General features: G+C 46.2%; 1 protein-coding gene across 2 annotated transcripts; it reads right to left on the bottom strand.

The window, feature by feature from the left end:
- Window positions 1-5561: 5561 nt before the first annotated feature.
- LOC128416383 (neuritin-like) lies at window positions 5562-17097 on the bottom strand. 2 transcript variants are annotated; one of them, XM_053394093.1, is made up of 3 exons: window positions 16581-17097; window positions 15049-15130; window positions 5562-6106 (listed from the first exon to the last, which is right to left on the bottom strand). In XM_053394093.1, the coding sequence occupies exons 1-3, from the start codon at window positions 16621-16623 to the stop codon at window positions 5881-5883; spliced, it is 351 nt and encodes a 116-aa protein (XP_053250068.1). In that variant the 5' UTR covers window positions 16624-17097; the 3' UTR covers window positions 5562-5880. The 2 variants fall into 2 exon arrangements, with proteins under 2 accessions (XP_053250068.1, XP_053250067.1); XM_053394092.1 differs by having other exon boundaries at window positions 15049-15211; window positions 16581-17092.
- Window positions 17098-18259: the final 1162 nt, after the last annotated feature.

Raw genomic sequence — 18259 nt, 5'->3', positions numbered from 1 at the left:
GTTTATTTATTTATTGAAATATTTATAGACTGCACTTTTCATAAAAAATACAGCAACGTGGTTTACAATTCAGTGTTAGGTCACGAACATGCTGTACATGAGGGCTGGCTAACGTGTCCTCTTCATGTTTCTGGAGTCCATTTCCCATAATACTCAACTGGAGCTGATGGGAGTTGCAGTCTAACCACATCCAGAGCTCCCCACATTTACTTTCCCTGCTACACACTGTGTTCAATAACAGTTGCATATTGCCACTTTGCCACTAGATGGCATTGTTTGCTTTTTAGAGCCTGCTATTATGTGATAGGAAAGGCTGCAGTCTAGCATTTCACCAGCAACGCTTTAATGCAGTGGGGGAGACCTCCAGAGCCACCCTCCTGACATCACTGCAGCTTACTTGGATGGGGCAGGGCACCACAGGGTCTTGGCAAGGTTAGGACTGCACGTGGATGGACCGGTGGGAGTGCAGGATTGGCTCCACTGTCCTGTCCTACCCCTGCTAGGGTAAGCGGCAGCAGCAGCAGGGTTGGAAGGGCAGTTCTGTGCTATCACATCAGTTGCTACTGCTTATACTGAATCCAGCTACTATGGTACTGCCAGGCAGTGGCTCTCTAGGCCCCAGCCAGAAGCATTTCCTGCTCCTGCTGCTTCTTTGGCTGAAAGGTCAACACACTCAAAGCAGGGGAGAGAAGGAAAAGCCCCGCTTTTAATACAGTCCTAAAACAGCAATGGTGGAAGCCCCGGCAGGCCATTTGAGCTGGATTAGGCATTGTGCAGAATGCACAGATGCATGCTGGGACTCCGAAGCCTATGGAAGCTCTCGTTTCGAAATGTCATGCCCAGCCATTTAACCTGAAAAATCTGGTTCAAGTGCTAATTGGAACTTGTACGCAGGGCTGTGTGCCTTTTTAGTTACAGAATTCAACACCACAGAAAGCTGGATTCTGCAATGTCTGTAAACAGAGCAAATGCAGATAATATTTTGTATAATTCTGCCATTTTAACCATTTTGCAAAATTTGTTTACTTTTGCATGTCAGGAAAAGGGGCAAGGGATTATAGACAATGGTAGGCACGCTGCGCCCAAGTCACTAACAATCATATTGAACCAGTCCTCTGACTTTTGGATACTGCAGCATGTATTTTGACCATATACCGATACATGTTCAGGCATATCTTTGCAACCATGAGGGCTAGAAACTTGTTCTTTTGAGAAAATGAAATATGTGTGCATTTGAGTGAGAGAGAATCAGACTATAGTTTCCATTTGGTTATCATTAACTCTGTTACTGTGGGTAAGCAGTGGCGTAAGCAGAAAAACATGATTGCAGTTATTCTTGGTCTCCTACCTTCATTTCTCCTTTGGACACCCCTGCCATGTCATGTTTCTGCCACACTTTCAAAAAGAATAAAGTACTTCTCTCAGCACGCATATAATACCTTCCCTCACTGCTGAACAGTCTCCAATTTGCTCTTCCCGAAGAGCATGCAGATTCTGCCTTGCCAGCAAAAGGTGGTGAGAAATGTCAAGAGAAGGATCAAAATCAGACAGAAAATTCCAAGAGGACTGGAACTTTGTGAGATGTTCCTTGGAAGAACCAAACAGAATGTTTCCTGCCATGTCACTCAAGGAAATGCTCCTGAGAGCCAGTAGGGAAGCCTCCAGGGATGGAAATGGGGGAATGCAGGAATGTTATCAGAGAAAGAACAGAATTGATAAAGAAACCATGTAGGTGCTCAGATTGTGGGCAAATATAGATGGTCATCTGTCATGGATGCTTTCATTGAGATTCCTGCATTCCAGGGGTTTGGACTGGATGACCCTCAGGGTCCCAACTCTGCAATTCTATGGTTCTATAATCAGGAAGAAAAATACTTCAATTTCTATGTCGTATATGTAAAGGGTAAAGGGACCCCTGACCATTAGGTCCCGTCACAGACGACTCTGGGTTTGTGGCGCTCATCTCGCTTTATTGGCCGAGGGAGCCGGCGTACAGCTTCCGGGTCCTGTAGCCAGCATGACTAAGCTGCTTCTGGTGAACCAGAGCAGTATATGGAAACGCCGTTTACCTTTCCACTGGAGCAGTACCTATTTATCTATTTGCACTTTGATGTGCTTTCAAACTGCTGGGTTGGCAGGAGCAGGGACCGAGCAACGGGAGCTCACCCCATCGCAGGGATTCAAACCGCCGACCTTCTGATCAGCAAGCCCTAGGCTCTGTGGTTTAACCCACAGCGCCACCCGCTTCCCTCTATGTTGTATACATATAGGAGAGTTAATTTATCCTTGTTATATTTGTTGCTGCTTCATGCAGAACAAACCTGGGTGTCAGCCCGTTCCTTTTGAGTTCTGAAGCTTACTTCTGACTAGACATATATAGGATTGTTCTGTGAATCTGTTTTCTGTCATCTTGATCATGTGAAGCCCAGTTTCCTATGTGTTTGTGTGCATAAGAAAGTGAGAGCAGTTATCCTCTGCCCTGCCACAGAGCAAATAAATGGCAGATGGCTTCCTTTTCTTAATGAACTTGGTCTGATGTAGGCACTTGAGGGGTTGCTCCCAGAGAGCGTTTCTGCAACAGCTGCTTCTAGTGCATCATCCCTCAGTGAACTCAAGCTAAATTTTGTCCAGAGGGAGGGGGGGGGATCAGAGACAGGGAGTAGCCTTGCCCAGCCAAGTGATTTGAGCTTTGATTTCTAGGGAAAGTGGGACGGGGCATTTGACAGTGTAAATGACCATAGCAGGATTTTTAAGAGCAAGAGATAATATTGTAGAAATACAATGCTAAGCAGTGTCATATTCCAGAAGTCCCCCACCCTCCACAAAAAAAGTCTCTGGGGGATAGGCTTAGATGGATGGAACCAGGGTGTCCTCCTGTTTCTGCTCTTTTAAAGCCAAGCGCCACAGAGAAGCCATGTTTCTTCATTCACATGTCTCTAGCCCACGATGTCGAAAGTGTGTGTGCGAGCTATCAGCTTTTCACAACAAAAGCCATGCTTGATTGAGGGGAATGGAACTCACCCCCTCTCCTTCCTTCTTTCACTGCATTCTTGAAGCAAGTACAAGATCTAGTGATGGCCATCAACTTGCATGGCCTCCAAAGGGGGTTAGACAAATTCATGGAGGCTAAAGCTTACCAATGGCTACAAACCATGATGGCTATGTACTACCTCCAGCGTCACAAGTACTATGCCTCTGAGTAGCAGTTGCTCGGAGTCACAAGTCAGCGTGTGCCCTGGTCTTGCTTTGGGGCTTCCCATAGGCATCTGGTTGGCCACTGTAAGAACAGGATTTCTGGACTAGAGAAGCCTTGGGTCTGATCCAGCTGGTCTCTTATGTTCTTAAGCACTTTTCTCCTAGCCTAGCTCTGACACAGTGAGTGAGCTGGGCTGGGGAGAAAAGCATTGGCATCAACACCATGCAGGAAGGAAAAATAGGAGAGGGTTCTGCTCCCCCGACTTGGATGTGCCTTTTGTAATTAAAACCAGGTTTCCTGTAGATGCTGCTTTAGACATGGATGAGGAGGTGTGTGAATAAACAAATATGGCTGCTCTCACCATCTTTAGTAATAATAATAATAATGAATTTTATTTATATCCCGCCCTCTCCAGCCGAAGCCGGGCTCAGGGCGGCTAACAACAATAAAATAATGCAACATTCTAAAAACATTTCATTATAAAAATTAATTAAAAACAAATTGATGGCAACCATTAAGCTAAAGTTCTGTGAAGATTGCCAAAGGAGGGAGTCAGGCTGCGCCCTGACCAAACGCCTGGTGGAACAACTCTGTCTTGCAGGCCCTGCGGAAAGATGTCAAGTCCCGCAGGGCCCTAGTCTCTTGTGACAGAGCGTTCCACCAGATTGGAGCCGCAGCCGAAAAAGCCCTGGCTCTAGTTGAGGCCAGCCTAACCTCTCTGTGGCCTGGGACCTTCAGGATGTTTTTATTTGAAGACCATAAGTTCCTCTGTGGGACATACCAGGAGAGACGGTCCCGTAGGTACGAGGGTCCTAAGCCATATAGGACTTTAAAGGTTAAAACCAGCACCTTAAACCTGATCCTATACTCCACCAGGAGCCAGTGCAGCTGGTATAGCACCGGGTGAATAGTCCTCACTAGTCCTCAGCTGGCAGTGGCCATCGGCACTTTGTAGCCGTGCAGGATGCCCAGTATGAGACTGTCACCAGTCCCCACCTACATTCTAGCCTTCCTCCTATGCATTTCATAGCTATGCCAAAATTGGCAGGCAGAAATGAGGACAGCCCTTGAGCAGGGCAGGTGCTTTACATGCCAAAGGTTTTGGGTCAACCCATGTTGTCTCTAAAGGGTTCTGGTAGCAGGTGGGGGGAAACTTCTGGAGAACCTAGAAAGCCACAGCCAGTCAAGAGCAGACCATACTGGGCCAAATGAGGAAATAGTCTGACTCATATGTTCATTACAAATTGATAGATGGAAGGGGCTACAAGCAATTGGGCTGGAGGCTGGTGGGTTGGCCAGCATGGTTAACACCAGTGGTGGGGCTTGGATCTGGCCAGCAGGCTAGATCCAAAACTCATACACACACTGTGGAACACTTTGCCACATGAGCAGGGGGCTTGATGTCATATGTCAGGTGAATCCACTTCAAAGGAAGAAGCAGGAGCACTTTTGCAGACGGGGCTTGAAGTCAATATTTCAAAGGCTTGAATGCTGATCATCCTTTGAAACCTTGCCATTCAAGCTGCATCTGCAAGGGAAGACAAGAAGGCTCGGCAGGCCTAATTAGGCTCATAAGCTTGAGGCTCTCCACTGCTGGTTTACACTATGCTAGAGAGGTGGAAAAACTCAAATGGGTCTTAGAGCAACAGGTATGGTAACCACAACTACTCTGCTGACAGGGCTGGAATACTGCCAAATTGCAGGAGATCATTCTCAACCTCAAACACGTTCAGACATATCCCTCAGTTTCAGAAGCGCTGACAGCACTTACTCTTTTCTTGCATCACATCTTGTGAAATGAAGAAAAAGTGGTTTTCGGGAGGAGGATTGACAGTTTACATTGATCCCTTGTAAATGTGTGCAAAGCCAGAATGAGTTCCTTCTTTGGCACTCAGGTCCTGTTTGTTGGCTTCCCACAGGCAACTGGCCGGCCAGTGTAAGAACAAGATGCTAGAAGGCCCTTGGCCTGATTCATAGATTCTTATGTAGCCCTGAGGTTCTATTCACCAGCTTTAGGTCAAAGCTCTTGATCAGCACCTGAAACCACAATCCAACATAATATAGTACCATTTATCTTACCATTCTTGTGCAATCATTTGTCAAAAAAACCACCTTGATAAATCAAACAAGTGTGTAACCTGATTAGCATATTAAAACAGCTGAGTGTCAGTAGAGATTTTGGGGATTGTTCCAGAGATGGAACGCAACCATTTGAATTTGTTTCTCTGGAAAAATCTGTTCCTGATGGTTCCTAAGAGCTCAAACTGGGCTTTTTAATTCCCTGATATTTACTGTTCTAGGAGGTTGTCCAGGATACTGTCCTTAGGAATGGTTGTGTAGGTGTGGGAAGAGATCGACACAATAGTTTGATTGGTAGTTTTATCAAAGAACATCCAAAACAGCAGACCAAAATAAGGAAAGTATGTGCCCCTTTGCTTGTGCTGCCATTTCCTCCAAGTTCAGTGGTTTAAAGCTGAGATTCACAAGCAACTTCTCGTGGGCAACGTCAAACTGGAACACTTGCCAGACTTGTTCTTGACAACCCAGATCACTGGTAAATGCAGTGGATTTCCCTCCATATTTATAATGTAACCAAGCATTCACTAAACAAACACAAAACCCCTAACAGTATTTATCAAAGATCTGGAAATAAATATATGTACATATGTGCAGAGTGGTTCCCTTTATAAATTAAGCCACGTGACCATCAAAGTGATGCTTAACAGCGAAATAGATGGAATCTGCAAGGAGCTGAAATTCTGGGAGTTGCTGGAGGCGCAGAGGTCAAAAAGGCTGCCTTGGAATTTGATTTTCCTAGATTCCTTTTTCAACATCTCCCAGATAGTTGCTGCCTCCCTCTGGCACTCCCAAAGGGCAGCCACGGCACAGGTGTGAAACTCTTCCCAATATCTGCAGCAGGAGAAAGAGAAGACTTAGTTTCTTTTCATAAAACAAAGAAGTCACAGTTAGAAATTGCTTATCTGTAAAGCAGAACATATAGCAGGGATCATCAATGCAGTGCCTGTGGGTGCTCACAAGTAGCTCTTATGGGACACATGAAATGTTTCAGTAAATATCCCCTCAAATCCACAACCCACAAAAGGCTTCTTGCTCTTTCTGCTCAATTCCTGTTTGCTTTGGCTTGGCCTCTCATATGCTCCCTACAGCAGCCATTTTGTGTAAAACCACACCCCCATGCCATCCATTTTGTGACTGGCACCCATGGCACTCAAAATGTTCATTGGCTCAAAGAGGTTGGCCACCCCTGACATAAACCCTGAATGGTTTGTTTGGTTGCTTGGTTGGTTAGTTGGTTGAATGGCACTGTTCCAGCCTTCTCAATGAGATTCTGTCCACCTTAGAGGAAGAAAAAAGGGACAATCCAAGTCTAGCAGCACTTCTGTGATATACTCACATGGCTGCTATGAATATGAATTCATGATCCCTGTGCCAAATTTATCCCCATAGGAACAAGTTCTTCTATAGGCAATCCTTCCTGAATAACTCCTAGAATACCTAACCTTTTGCTTTTGTGCATACGAATGCAGCCTACATGAGGAACATTGGGTGGATGTTGAAAGAACCAAATTTCAGGATGCCTAAGCGGTTTTCGTACAGGATAGGATACCCTGAGAAGGTTGATCTAGCTCAAGAGCGGATACCTTCAGGCCCTGGGAATGAATGTGGTCCTCCACACCTCTCTTTGGCTTCACCTCCTCTCCAGCTGCCCTCTCTAGCTGGCCCTGCTCCATACCCTCCTTGAGTGTTTTTGCCTGGCTGGAATGTGTCTTTGAATGCTGATAATGCCTCTTGTTGGATGGAGTGGGATGTGTAAGTGCACAAACTAGCCTACCATGTAAAATTTATACCAGTTTCTCCACCCACTTTTGCCTCTGGCCCCTCCCACCACAAGCGCTCAAAACGGTGCACACTAAATTGTTGGTTAACCAATTCCAGTTCTTCCAATGAATACATGGATTCCAGACTAAATAGACAGACAGTAATGGATTTTTAAAAAGGGGGCGGAAGTGGGACATAGGACAGAGTCCCTGCTGTACTCCCTTGCTAGGCTGTTACTGTAATAGATGCACTGTGAAAGTGAATTGTATCTTTTTTCTGACCTTGCTGAAACATTTTCCTTCTGGAAATGTTTGATTGTAATGTTACAATGGGTCCCTTCAGATGTCCTTTTTATTGTGCATTCATCATTATTTGTGCCCATGATTGTATCAGTGAGGTTATATGTGATCCCACTTTCAGTGCTATTTGTGCCTGCAATGATGATGGGATATTTATACCCCGCTCATCTGGCTGAGTTTCCCCAGCAATCGTTTCTCAGTGGACATTCTGCTTTGTTTGTAATCAGTGCATGTCCTGTGGTGTCCAGCTGGAATCCTGTAACTTTATCCTGTAACCACAAACATGCAAGGGTATGTGCTTCACTTTCGTTGTGCTATTGCACAAGAGTGCCTCTCCAGACAGCAATAAGGTGGCAACATTGGGGAAGTGTCACTGAACATCTAATAAAGCTTAATGTGTGGATGGTCCACTATAAATCCATCACTAATGCACAACTATTGCATTAATGACATGTTGCCGAACACACCCACCAGTCTTTCTCACATAAGTGGAGCATTTTGCCCAAAGCGGACCCTGGTTATAGGAAAAGCATCTTTTGTCCAAGGCATCCTTACACAATCATGAAACAAGGCTGGTGTGTGTGTGTCTGTGTGCATAAAATCTCAGAGAACACTTATCTGATTGCCAGCTGTAAAGAGCTCATTAAATAGAACTATTGTGGCAGAATAAATGTCCTGAGATAATAATGAGAGAAGCTGCTGCCAACCAAGGTAAACTCATTTTGCCTTATAACAAGCCTTGCCTCTGCAACCTGCAACAGCATAATTGCAGGGGGCAAAGGAGAAATTTAGTGAGTTAGCAGCTTAAAATTATTTGACTTCAACAAAGACAGGAAGAGCAAGGCATGAAAACTGAAGTGTCTACTTTGAAGGACATTTTTTGTGTGTATTTGTTTCTCTTCACTCTTTCTCCCCCACCCTTCCCCATCTCAGTTGGGTAATCACAATCCCCAGCATGCATCAGTTTTCACAGCCTCCATCTGTTCACAAACACAGGCCATAATCACATGACCTGTCAGCGTTGGACTCTGGGGGAATGTTGCACAACTAAAACCAAACAACAAATACAATCAATTTCATAGGAGGCTGCTTTCTGAGGCATCAGTTGTTATGATCTCTATATCTGTCACTGACCAGCCTTTTCTCACTAGCAGAGGGAGAGAAACATGGAAGAGGAACATCATGGGAAGACAGTATTGTTTTAATTCCATTATAGCAGGAAAGAATGGCAGGGTATATCCAGGATGACAGTAACTCAGGTCTTGCAGCACAATGATAGGTTGTGTGTATTCTGCATTAAAGCAAAACAAAACAAGAAAGCCTAACTCCACATCAACAAAATGTGAATCCAGTGGTCTGTATAAAGGAGGTTAATTAAGGCTTGCATATGCTCATATAGTTTGCTTCATTAATTCTGCTTCTCCAATTCATGAGAAGAGGCAAAGATACGGACAGGCAGAGTGCTGAAGCCCTGGTTTCCGACCCAATAAAATGTGTCTTCCCCATAGTTTCTGATATTTCTTCCTTTGTGGTGAACACATTTTCAGACCCAACTTCATAATCTTTTAAGGGCTAGAAATTTCAATAAAAGTTGAGGTTCTCTAGGTGCTGAACATGCTTAGTACTAAATTTCACATGTGTATAGGTTAAGCACACAGAACCTCTAAATATATGTATACAGCCCTGATCTGGATCCATTTCCTAATTCTTAAAACATGGTTGATTCTGTATAGGCTGTTGTTGTTTATGTACTGATTTACTGTGAAAAAAGGGGGGGCTTGCTCCCAGGTAAGTGCAGTTAGGGTTGCATCTGAACAAATTAAATCACCTCACACCATCACCATGGGAACCGTTGCCTGCAATCTAAAGTGGTATGGCCCAGATACAAAGTTTTACATTACTACCTCAGTGAGGTAATTCTCCTAAGAAAATGAGCAAAAGTTTGGGGGGGGAGAGTTCTTGGGGATCACTCCTACAGAGAACGAGAGCTACCCTTTAGCTATACAGTGGTACCTTGGGTTACATACGCTTCAGGTTACATATGCTTCAGGTTACACACTCCGCTAACCCAGATATAGAGCTTCAGGTTAAGAACATTGCTTCAAGATAAGAACAGAAATCGTGCTTCGGCGGCGTGGCGGCAGCAGGAGGCCCCATTAGCTAAAGTGGTGCTTCAGGTTAAGAACAGTTTCAGGTTAAGAACGGACCTCTGGAACGAATTAAGTACTTAACCTGAGGTACCACTGTACCACGGAGAGTTAGAAAGTGGGGTTTAAAAACAGCAGCAAGAATCTGGTGTGTGGCTGAGCTTGCTTGCTTGCAGTGATTAAGAAACTGAACTACCAACTGGAAGTCCCCAGTCTGACTCTCTCAGCCTCATTCCTCTCCACTTGAAATATGGAGGCTAATATACTGACTTACTCTGCAAAGTTGTAAGAAAGTGAAAGGCCGTACAGCATCTTATATCCTAGGGTTCAATTTCCAAAGTCTCTAGGTAGTGCTGGCAAAGGCACCGGCTTGAAACCTTGAAGAGCCACTACACCCATCAGTGTAGACAATACATGAACCAGCGGTCCAACTTGCTATAAGGCAGGTACCTTCCTGTGTTCCTAATTGTAACTAGATAGTGCGTGTGAAGTGCTTTGAACTCTTGAAAGTTCTTAACAAATATTATAATTATGAATTTGGAGGGGGTAGGCTGTATGCCTGAGCCCCCTTCTAATTCCTGGATCCAACATGGATTCAATTCCCCGAATAGCTGGGCTAGCTTCCTGGTGAGGTGCAGGCCATTAAGGTAACAAAGGAAGTGGCTCTGTGCCAGTGACAAATGAGAGGGGCCCCTCTCCCTCAACTCACTGGTAGTTAGAAACACAAAGACCAGAGAGTTAAGGTATGTGAGGTAGAAGCAAGGTTGCAGGCAGGCAGGCAGCTGGGAAACAGAACCATGCCTGATTTCTGCTGGAATCCAAGGTTGTGGCTATGGGAGAAGCAAGACCTTCTTGCCAATGCTGGGAACCCTTCCATCATAGGCTCAGGTTGTAGATATGTGTAAATAAACCATAGATCATAAAGACACCACAGTCTGTGCTGTACCTCATTCCAAAGGAAACACAAACCCTGGGTGAGCGCCTGGAACCTCGAACTGCTCAGAGATTGGGGTATCGTGCAATATTATTACAATAACTATTCCCAAAAAGACGCCTGCTTCTTGGGAGAAAAGCAACGACAAACCTAGACAGCATCTTAAAAAGCAGAGACATCACCTTGCCAACAAAGGTCCGTATAGTTAAAGCTATGGTTTTCCCAGTAGTGATGTATGGAAGTGAGAGCTGGACCATAAAGAAGGCTGATCGCCGAAGAATTGATGCTTTTGAATTAGGGTGATGGAGGAGACTCTTGAGAGTCCCATGGACTGCAAGAAGATCAAACGTATCCATTCTCAAGGAAATCAGCCCTGAGTGCTCACTGGAAGGACAGATCCTGAAGCTGAGACTCCAATACTTTGGCCACCTCATGAGAAGACTCCCTGGAAAAGACCCTGATGCTGGGAAAGATTGAGGGCACAAGGAGAAGGGGACAACAGAGGACACGATGGCTGGACAGGGTTCTCGAAGCTACCAACGTGAGTTTGACCAAGCTGCAGGAGGCAGTGGAAGAAGGAGTGCCTGGCGTGCTCTGGTCCATGGGGTCACAAAGAGTCGGACACGACTAAACAACTAAACAACAACAAATTCCCAAGGCTCAAACTCCAATTCAGGCGCAATGCCCCTTAGAGGTCATCTTCCCTTCATCTTCCCTCCTCCAAGACTTTCTTGTCTCCTTCATTAACCTCCTGCCCAACCCTACAATATGTCTTTACCCTCTCCCTAATCTGGCTTCTCCTTTTGCCGGTTCCCTGTTCTTATTTATTGCTTTTTCTGCCTTTCTAATCTCAGCATCTTTTTTCTTGCTGGGCTAGCTGGTTTTATGCCTTCCCAGAGCTTTGCCTCTTCCTTGATTGCATTCCTGGACAATGGCACCCATTTATCTCAGCAAACTTTTTATCTCTTCCATCTCCCTTGCTTGCTTTTAATCAGGCCCAGACCTGCTCCGGGCTGAGCTGCTTGGTGCTTTGGTACCTGATTGCCTTCCCATCTATCCTGATTTGATTACAAGTAAACAAATGGCTGCATATCCACCTTAAGCACAAGCTTCTCACTTTGAAGCTGCCCCTCCTTGGAAAGGCCAAATGGATTCAAGACTGACTTGTGCCTTTTTTAGGCCTCTGCCCCGAATCAGTGCATTCATTGATTCTTACTATCCATAATTATTACCACATGTTATATTTATTTGTTTGCAAGCTCTTTCACCCACCCATCACAATAAGGCCCCAATGAGGGTTACAAGTATAGAAAATGCAATTATAAAAACAGATAAAACAATGGCAATGATAAAAAAAATAGAATTGTTCTAACTGGAAAAGAACAGATGCAGAGGACTTTATACATGCGTGTTGTATCATCCCAGCAATGCAAGGCATAGCTCCTGGCTCCTATTATCCTGATAAGCAACTGAGGGACAACCTAGATTCCCTCTTCTGCCAATGTCATTATCCCAACTTAAATATCCCACTCCCCTGAAGTCTCCTCTCAACTGCAGAGGGATAAAATAAGAATAAGAATAATTAATTTGTACCCCGCCCATCTGACTGGGTGTCTTTTATCATATATAAAAACATAATGAAACATTAAACTTTTTAAACCTTCCTTGTACAGGGCTACCTTCAGATGTTTCCTAAATGCTATATAATTACTCATTTCCTTAACATCTGATGGGGGGGGCATTCTACAGGGTTGGTGCCACCACCATAGCTGTCAACCTTCCCTTTTTTTGCGGGAAATTCCCTTATTCCAGCGCCTTTCCCACTGCTTCCCGCTGCTATCCCGGATTGTTAGATATCCCGTAGACTGTCCCTGGGACAGGTGAGGCTGCTGATCCCTTATTTTCAAATCTGAAAGTTGACAGCTATGGCCACTACCAATAAGGCCCTCTGCCTGGTTCCCTGTAGCTTTACACATGGGTATCTATCTACCTCCCTCACCCCTACAGCAAATATCACCTCTGAAGGACAGAAGTGGGGCCTAATTTCATGATGCTCATAAATAAACGGTTCAGAGGAATAAGAGTAAAATCTCTCCAGCCTCCATGTCACCTCTGACACCACAATGCTACACCCCTCTCCAAGGTAATTATATTTATATCTTATTTTTAGAATATTTATAAGCCATCTTGATGAGCAGAAACCTTCTCAGTGGGCAACTTATTCATAAAGCTAAAGGGACCCCTGACCATTAGGTCCAGTCGTGGCTGACTCTGGGGTTGCGGTGCTCATCTCGCTCTACTGGCTGAGGGAGCCGGCGTACAACTTCCGGGTCATGTGGCCAGCATGACTAAGCCGCTTCTGGCGAACCAGAGCAGCACTCGGAAACGCCGTTTACCTTCCCGGTGGAGCGGTACCTATTTATCTACTTGCACTTTGAGGTGCTTTTGAACTGCTAGGTTGGCAGGAGCAGGGACCACACAACAGGAGCTCACCCTGTCGCGGGGATTCGAACCTCTGACCTTCTGATCGGCAAGCCCTAGGCTCTGTGGTTTAGACCACAGCGCCACCCGCGTCCCATTTCATCCTTATTCATAGGATCTTTTAAACTGTATTTCCACACTTTCCAAATTCGGGGGTGGGAGGGAAATGCCAGATGTCCCCAGCCCCAGTGGCGTAGCATGGGTTGTCAGCACCCGGGGCAAGGCAAGTAATTTGCGCCCCCTAACCCGTGGATTTGCGCCCCCTAACCCGTGGATTTGCCCTAACCCCAGATGTTGCGCCCGGTGCGGCCGCCCCCCCCTGCACCCCCCACGCTACGCCACTGCCCAGCCCCCCTTTCCCTGAAAAGAGACAATGGGGGGCAGTGAACAACTTAGTAAAAGCAGGGTATGGTGAGATGGCAAGAGCAAGGATTTATTAAATGGGGCTAGGAAAAGAAGGGAAGAAACGAGGTGTGCGGTGTGAATGAAACTGCAGCATCAGAGAAAGTGTTATCCCACACTGTCCGGTGCAATTTTCCATTTTGGAGAACCGGGTTTGTTGCCCAAGAGCTCCAAATCTGCTTTAATTGTGCAACCTGAATTTGCCAGTGTGTGTAATTAGATCCCACTTGAAAAGAACGACTGTTTGCATGTGCTCTTGAAAGTTTCTCAGGCATATCTCTGCCTCTGGTGGAGGCCTCAAGCCTCTGTGAGGGTAGAACATGTCAGCTGGTCTCTCTGTGGTTCCTTCTCCCTTCCTCCTGTTCTATATGCTCTCCATTCCTCTCCCAATCTTTTCAGAATCTCCTCAGAGATGATCCTCCTCCCTCTTCCTTCAACATCTCCTCTGCCCACCAATTCTTCCTTCTCATATAATAGCTCCTGAGGGCTGCCACCCCTGTGCTATGCTATAGGCATCCTACAAGAGGTGGGGGCATAGGGTTGCAAAGTTATCAGGGACTCTGCCCCATGTGCCGCTGAAGCAGTCCAGGAGGGGATAAACAGGATCAGAGGGAAACACCTTTCCTCCTTTATTAATTACCCATCAGAGTGCTGTGAAGAGGGCAGAAATCCTAACAACCTTAGAAGGGGGAAACTGAGATTTGGGATGTGTGCATCTAATCGCAAGGCTCCCTGACCCCAATTTCTCTGGGCTGAAGGCATGCCACATGCTTCCTTTCAGCCTAACGGGCACATAGCAGATGGAGCGGTTATACCCATGCTCTTTTCTCAGACCTCCGTGTGTATATTAAACAAGCCAATGTAAGAACATACAAATCTCCTTTATACCAAATCAGACCATTGGTCCACCAAGCTCAGTATTGTCTACACTGACTGGCAGCTTCTCTCCAGGGTTTTAAATGTGTCTTTCCAACCCTACCTAGAGATGCTGGGGATTGAATCTGGGGCCTTTCTGCATGCAGAACAGACTGCTCTACCACTGAGCTATGGTGGTGCCCCTGGATATGCATTAAAATGTACCTACTGTCTGTGTGGAGTTTCATTTTCCTGTCCTAGATGTAGAGTAGATATGGAGTCACCCACTTAATTATGGGAGAGGTCTATGTTTGGAGTATTTAGAAAATATCTGGGGAATAAAAGGTAAAGGGACCCCTGACCATTAGGTGCAGTCGTGACTGACTCTGGGGTTGCGGCGCTCATCTCGCTTTATTGGACGAGGGAGCTGGCGTACAGCTTCCAGGTCATGTGGCCAGCATGACTAAGCCACTTCTGGTGAACCAGAGCAACACACGGAAACACAGTTTATCTTCCCGCTGGAATGGTACCTATTTATCTACTTGCACTTTGACATGCTTTCAAACTGCTAGGTTGGCAGGAGCAGGGACCAAGCAACGGGAGCTCACCCTGTCGTGGGGATTCGAACCTCCGACCTTCTGATCAGCAAGCCCTAGGCTCTGTAGTTTAGACCACAGCACCACCCATGTCTCATTTTCCTGTCCTAGATGTGGAGTAGATATGGAGTCACCCACTTAATTATGGGAGCGGTCTATATTTGGACTATTTAGAAAATATCTGGGAAATACTTGACACGAAAATTCACAGTGGAGAACAGGATTTGGGGGAGAGTAGCACTGAATCTGGAAGCAAGATGTGTCAGCGATGGATGGATGGTGTTATGTGCATGCTCACCCGCAGACGGCATACAGTCCTTGCATCTGGTCCCTTTCATCTTCCTCCTCCTCTTCTTCCTCATAGATGGCCATATTCTCTCCTAGTTTTAAGATGCAGTCAGATAAATCTTGGTAAATGTTTTCACACTGGGCTTCGGCAGTCAGTGACCTGAGCAGGTACCCTGCAAATGGAAAGGGGATCCATGTAACTTAATAGAATCACAGTATGGTAGTGTTGGAAGGGATCCTGAGGGTCATCTAGTCCAACCCAACGCCCTGCAATGCAGGAGTCACAACTGAAGCATCTATGGCATGGCCACCCGACCTCTGCTTAAAAGCATAGTCTACCATCTTCTGATTGAGTTTTCCCCCCTCTCATGATGCCAGGAATCTCCTTCGGGCACCCTCATTTCAGATTTAGAGCCAATGCCTTTGAACAACCCTCCTTCCCTAAGGTTTGCGTCTGTTTAATAGGCATCATATGAGAGCCAGCATGAAGTTGCTGATAGTGTGCAGGTACTTAGACTTGGGGGCCTTGATGCAAGCTGTGGATCTGGGCTGCTTCTTAGAAACTAACCTATTCTGGCATAGCTAGGATTTATGCTAGGGAACAGGCTTTAAGTTGCGGGTGGACAGAACCTCAGTTAAACTTTTTTTATTGATTTACTTGATTTAGGGAGAAGCAGTTGCCCTCCTGCCCCCCCCCCGACTATGCCCATGCCTCACAGAGGTGTTGTGAGGATAACATGGCAGAAAGGGGACCATTCATTCTGCCCTAAACTCTTTAGAGAACAGGCAGCATAAAAATGTAGGTGATAAATATTTACAATGGAAGGCAAAATGTGACCTGTCTTGAATGTGGTTGTCTGCATTTGCAGAACCTTACAAAGTGAGTTCAGGATCATAGAATTGTAGAGTTGGAAGAGACCCCAGGGATCATCTAGTCCAACCCCCTAAAATGCAGGAATATGTGGTAGTCCCATACGGGGATCGAACTTGCAACCTTGGCATTATCAGCACCACACTCTAACCAACAAAGCTATCTAAGCCGTGCAATACATGTCTAATACACGACCTGTTCATTGTGATGTTTCCTCTGGAGCTGCTGCCAAGTATTCAAATATGCCTAGAACTGGAGCTTGCCAACTTCCCTGCCCTGAGCTCCTATGCCTTTAACAACTACCCAAGATGCAGACATTTAGCAGGGGAAGCTTCTCCCATCTTTTCCTCTCTATAGGAGGGTGTGTGTTAATTTTTTGCTTGAAAGGTTGTTGTTAATAACGACACAGGAGCACTGCCTGAAAAAACAGTTGGCAACCTACATAGGGCATAGCCGAGATTTTTATGTCCCCTTTTACCGATGTTCAAAGCAGACGGAGGCTCAAAAGAAATGCGAGGCGGTAGCTACCGGTAACTAACCCTTAGAACTAGAGGGCGCGCACCTCCGGGATGGAGAGAAAAGACTTTCAGCTTGGCTAGTTACTGAGCTCCATGATTCGGACCCTCTCCAAATCGAAGCACGACCCCTACGCCGGGAAGGCTGGTACTCACCCAGCGCGACGAGTAGGAGCGCCGTGCCCATTCGCTGTCCCATAGCCGCCGCCTCCTGCTGCCGCCGCCCTGCTCAGGGGCTCCAGCTGGACTCCACCCCTGACATCAACAGCGTGCCCCCAAGAGGCCCATTCGCCCACCAGCAGCACCCACGGGCGCCTCTTTAGCCTTCCTCCTCCTGGTGAGGAAGCAAGACGGCGCAGGCGACCGCCGAGGTAACTTCGAGGGCTCAGCTGGCTCGGTGCGCCTTGCAAGCGCTCAGCTCCCTCCTCCCGCGCCCTCCCGGGGGGAGTCTGCTCAGCCCATCTGGAGACGCCACTTCTTTCCCTCCAGCTGCCTCCCGGGAGCCCAGACCCTTTCTCCTTTCTCCCCCTGCCGAGAAAGGTGGTTTAGTCCAGGAAGGCGCAGCCACCGCGCTCACCGGGGGAGAAAACGGAGGGGTCTGTCCCTTGCCACGCTTTGGTGTTGAGCAGATGTGCGAAGGGGCTAGTTTGACGCTTGCAGGGTGGAAAGTGTCTCGGGTAGGGAGGGAGCTCTCTCTCTCGGGCTGCATATGGGCAAAACAATCCTAGGAATCGCTCTGCCCTAGTAGGACTCCCTTGCAAATCACTGTGCGCAGAGGATTTCAGCCTGAAGCATTTGAAGTGGAAATCTGGGCGGATATTTTAAAAATCCGGACTAGCCACATCTGAAAGGCCACAGACGCCTCACTCCAATTCACACACGTGCGCCCTGGCTAGCAGAATAGAGAGGGACTTTCTTTCTCATTTGACAGAAGGTTTACTCCAGGAAGCAAGAGTGGATGGCTTGAGATGGGATGACTTCTGCTAAAACATAAAACCAGGTCAGCTTTCTTCCCTAACCTGGCACTCTGCAGATGTTTTGGACTACAACTCCCATCAGCATCTGGAGGGCACCAAGTTGGGGAATGTTGAGCACAGTTTCTGTGAAACTGACACAATGGCAAGCCCTGCTTAAGGATATTGAAAAGTTCTTTGCTCAGCAGGGCTCTGAAGATAATAAAAAAAGTTAGGGTCTGGGTGTCGCAAAACCTCAAGCTTACCAGTTTTATACGTACTGTATTTTCTAGGATTTAACTCTTAACTTTCAAAGTCTTTGTGACTGCATCCTTTTCATATATCCGAGGTTAAAGGGGTCCGTCCCTTCCTGCCCAATGATTGCTCTCAGCTCTGAAGTATAAGAATGTTGGTCTCTGCTCCTATGTCCTAAACAGCAGCTTGATCTGTAGATCATGCTTAAACTCCACAAAGTGAAAAGTTTCACTGGCTGATTTTTGCAGATCAAGCTGCTGTTTAAGACACAAGAACATGCTAGGCTATGGTGATGTTTATTCTCTTTTTCCTTGCCAGCTGGCAGCCCTATTCTGAGGGTGTTTTTGCATAAGGTGCTTAAAATCACACTTGAGCTTCTTCGATGCTATTTCTGTCCCAAGTGAGTGATGCTGATGTAGGAGAGAAATCAATTGTACATTCTGGTCTAAGCAATCACATTGGACAAGGCAGCTATACAGGAAGCACTTTAGCTTCTCATGTGTAAATACCCTAAAATGCTGGGCAGTTTTGAAAGTGTTGTTGGAGACTTGGGACATTTTTGTCCCATTCATTTATTGATGAATAACATACACATTGAGCTTGGTTGTCTAGCGAGCACTCAGATGT

This window comes from Podarcis raffonei, chromosome 6, assembly GCF_027172205.1.
Source record: "Podarcis raffonei isolate rPodRaf1 chromosome 6, rPodRaf1.pri, whole genome shotgun sequence".
NCBI lineage: Eukaryota > Metazoa > Chordata > Lepidosauria > Squamata > Lacertidae > Podarcis > Podarcis raffonei.
This window is presented reverse-complemented; position numbering and strand designations above follow the sequence as displayed.